General features: G+C 37.7%; 1 protein-coding gene across 1 annotated transcript in view; it reads right to left on the minus strand.

The window, feature by feature from the left end:
* Positions 1-349: 349 nt before the first annotated feature.
* Positions 350-3573, minus strand: part of LOC107300578 (probable tubulin polyglutamylase TTLL1) — a gene marked incomplete at its 5' end in the record, with an annotated part of 8179 nt that continues 4955 nt past the window's right edge. The window contains 2 exons of the mRNA XM_015829892.1: positions 350-904; positions 2099-2262. Coding sequence (XP_015685378.1) covers positions 775-904; positions 2099-2262 — 294 coding nt within the window. The remainder of the gene's footprint in view (positions 905-2098; positions 2263-3573) is intronic.

Consider the following 3573-nt stretch of genomic DNA (forward strand, 5'->3'; position numbering starts at 1 on the left):
CAGTGCCGGCTGGCGACTCCCAGGGGGAGGGCCTTCTCGGTGGGAGCCCCCACCCTCTGGAATGAACTACCCCCAGAGATCCGGGTGATCCCGGATCTCCCTTCCTTCCGCCGCGCCCTTAAGACATGGCTATTCCAACAAGCAGGACTGGCCTAGGGGGAGATTTTTAATGGGGTTTTAAAAATAATTTTAAATTGACCCAGGCCACATCAAATATTTTATTTTAATTATGTTTTAAAGTGGGTATCTCTATCTCTGTATTGTTTTTATTAGGCTGTCAGCCGCCCTGAGTCCGTAAGGAGAAGGGCGGGATAAAAATCCAAACAAATAAATAAATAAATAAATTAGTTTGCAATAGGGAAATACGCTTTGAACAGTTTGCCTTAGAATTCTAGAACAATCGGGGGGGAGAAATAAATATACTAATCTTGGAATGCATATTTCTGTTGCAGTGCTTGAGATAGCAGTTATTACTTCAAAGAAAGTGGTGTGACTTGGAAATGAGTTCTTTTATTAAAATGCTACTTTGTTTGCATGAACTCATTACATGTGTCTACTATAACATGCAGCATAACAATCTTGCATGATAATAAGTATGCAGTTGAAACTGCAATAGATCTAATGATCAACTTGAAATATATGCACATGCCTCTATCCTCTCATCTTTGATCAATATTCTTTTCTCTGGACTAGTATTAAGCAAATAAATTATATTAAAAGACATCCACACAGAATTTCAAAACAAAAACAAAAACCACACCTCAGTTTATTCTACTACTTCCAAGTAAGATACCCTGCTTTTCCAGGATCTCTGGCTCGGTTTCCCTTACATCCAACAGGCTGTCCAGAGCGACTTCGCAAATCTCGATCTGGCATTTCACTTTGGGCCACCTCTTCATCATATCTAAGGGAAGAGAGATAAACATCAATGGCTGGTTTGGATCAAAAGGGTGAAATTTTTCTTAAGTGGAATTGCAACAGTTGCCAGGTGAAGAAGCTGTAGACATGAGTGCTCTACCATTTTAAAGAAAACTCCTCAATACAGAACCCCGGATGAGGAAAACAGCTAGTTCTTTTATTTTATTTGTATGTAAAGTTTAAACCAGGGGTCTTCAAATTTGGCCCTTTTATGACTTGTGGACTTCAACTCCCAGAATTCCTCAGCCAGCGTACCTGGCTGAGGAATTCTGGGAGTTGAAGTCCACAAGTCATAAAAGGGCCAAGTTTGAAGACCCCTGCTTTAAAGTGTATCCACTTGAGGATATTTTTAAAAAAACCAAATTACTGCTCTTTCCTGTCCATAATTAATCCATATGATATAATCAATAAACTCTAACTTTGGGGAAAACACTGGTTCCTGTTCACAAAGTTAAGTGATAAATCTATATGCATGCCTGTGACTCTTAGTACACAGCTAGACCTTGACTTACAACTATTTGATTAGTGACCATTCCAAGTTAAAACAGCACTGAAAAAAGTGTCTTATGACGATTTTTCACGCTTACAATCACTGCAGCATCCCCCATGGTCATGTGGTCAAACTTTGGGTGGTTGGAATTGGCCTATATTTATGACAGTTGCACTCTCCTGGGATCAGGTGATCACCGCCGGCTTCCAACAAGCAATGACGGAAGCCAAATTCACTTAACAACTGAACTGATTCCTTAATAACTGTGGGAAAAGGTTGTAAAATGAGACACAACTCGCTTAACAACCACCTTGCTTAGCAACAAAAAAAATGGTTGTCATAAGTCGAGGACTACCTATACACACAAATAAACACAAACACACATCCTTTCTTAAAATAGTGCCTTGGCCCTGGTGAACAGAATACTGTTCTCTGAATCTATGCACTTGTGATATCAGTTCCATCATTAAAAATGAAGAATTTGATGGTATTTCCCATCACTATTTTTCCTCCAATAAAATCGATTCAGTGTGCATTCTAGTAGCAAGGCAGTAATGGTTAATACATCATGACCTGATGTCTTGACTTAACAATTAATGTGGATTCATTGTGAAACCTCCATAGAGTAAGATCTTGGCCAAATAGAACTCTAGCAAATCCATTTCTATATATCTATTCTTAAACACTTACAAAATTTCATAATTCCCAAGAGCTTCTTTGGGGGGCGGTTTATTCCATTTACAATCAGGAATTTCTCCATTGGGCACAGCAATATTCAGTGTGTCATTTATCAGATTGTACTTGAGTATACGGTCATTTGCAGTACTGGAAGTAAGAGATGGAGAAGCATTAACCTATGGAGAATGCAGGAAAGAGAAAACGGGTAATTCATGGTCATCATTTGCTCAATAAATAGCAGCTTATGAAATTAGAATTGAGTAGAGTAGAATAGAATGGGATGGAATAGAGTAGAGTAGAGTAGAATAGAGTAGAGAAGAGTAAAGAAGAGTAGAGTAGAAAACTTTATTGTCACTTTAAATGTACACTAAAATGCATACATTAAAATGAAATTTTATTGCAAACAAACTTGCATCAAAATTTCTACATCAGATAAAATAACAAGTAATCTGGTAGCACTTTTTTTCTGATTAACAGATCTGCAGATTACCTAAACTACTACCTTCTAATAAAACCTGTTGGTTGGAAAAAGTCCTACCAGGCATCTTCTGCACTGATATGCCTCTCTTCCTTCTAAGTATATACTTCTAAAGTTTTGTTCCTTAAGGATATTATCTATTATGTTTCTTTAGACCATTACGTTTAAAGAGAAATCGTTGCAACAAGAAAGGAAATTAAGTTATTTATATATTTTATATAGTGAAAAATTACATACATTGTTATATATTAAAAATGTAAGACAAAGCTTCGTTCTGTGGAAAGCGTCTCAGTTGCATAATTTACAATATCTTTTTTAAACTTTCTGTTCAATGTTCAACGTAACATGGGCCAGTGCAGGAAACCAGGATTAAATGATATGTGTGATAACTCATGTCACAAACTTCATCGTTATGTATTTACAGGTAATCCTCGATTTACGACTGATTGCTTAGCGATCGCTTGAAATTATGACAAATCACCCAAGACTACTTGTGATCCAGATTCGAGATTCTGATGGTTGTTTCCCTCCCCCCCCCATAATTACATGATGGCATTTTGGGTGCTTGACATATGGCCTGCATTTAGGGCCAATTGCAGTGTCCCACAGTTATGTGGTGTTTACTTCTGGTTTCCAATAAAAAGTGCCCATTGCTGACAGTGAATTCACTTAATGACTGCCGCATTTGCTTTACAACTGGCACAATTGTTTGCTTAATGAGTGACCACAAAAGGTCAAAGTTGGGCATTATAGGAGAAAGATTGCCCAAGCCTACTTGTCCACCTGACCGGCATGATTCAAGACTATAACTCTGGGCTCAATCACATTTGTAATTTGCGGACTATCTGTATGTTCCAACTTCTGATGCAAGAATGTAAATTGAGACTTAGTATATGATCATTCTTTTCAAGTGCCTGAAATCACAAGAATGCCACAACACGTTATCTGTTCTCCTATTTAAAGGAAAGCAATTATAGTAAGGTGGCTGGATGGAATCACTGAAGCAGTA

This window comes from Protobothrops mucrosquamatus, unplaced genomic scaffold (genome assembly GCF_001527695.2).
Source record: "Protobothrops mucrosquamatus isolate PMUCROS unplaced genomic scaffold, P.Mucros_1.0 scaffold7505, whole genome shotgun sequence".
Classification (NCBI taxonomy): Eukaryota; Metazoa; Chordata; class Lepidosauria; order Squamata; family Viperidae; genus Protobothrops; species Protobothrops mucrosquamatus.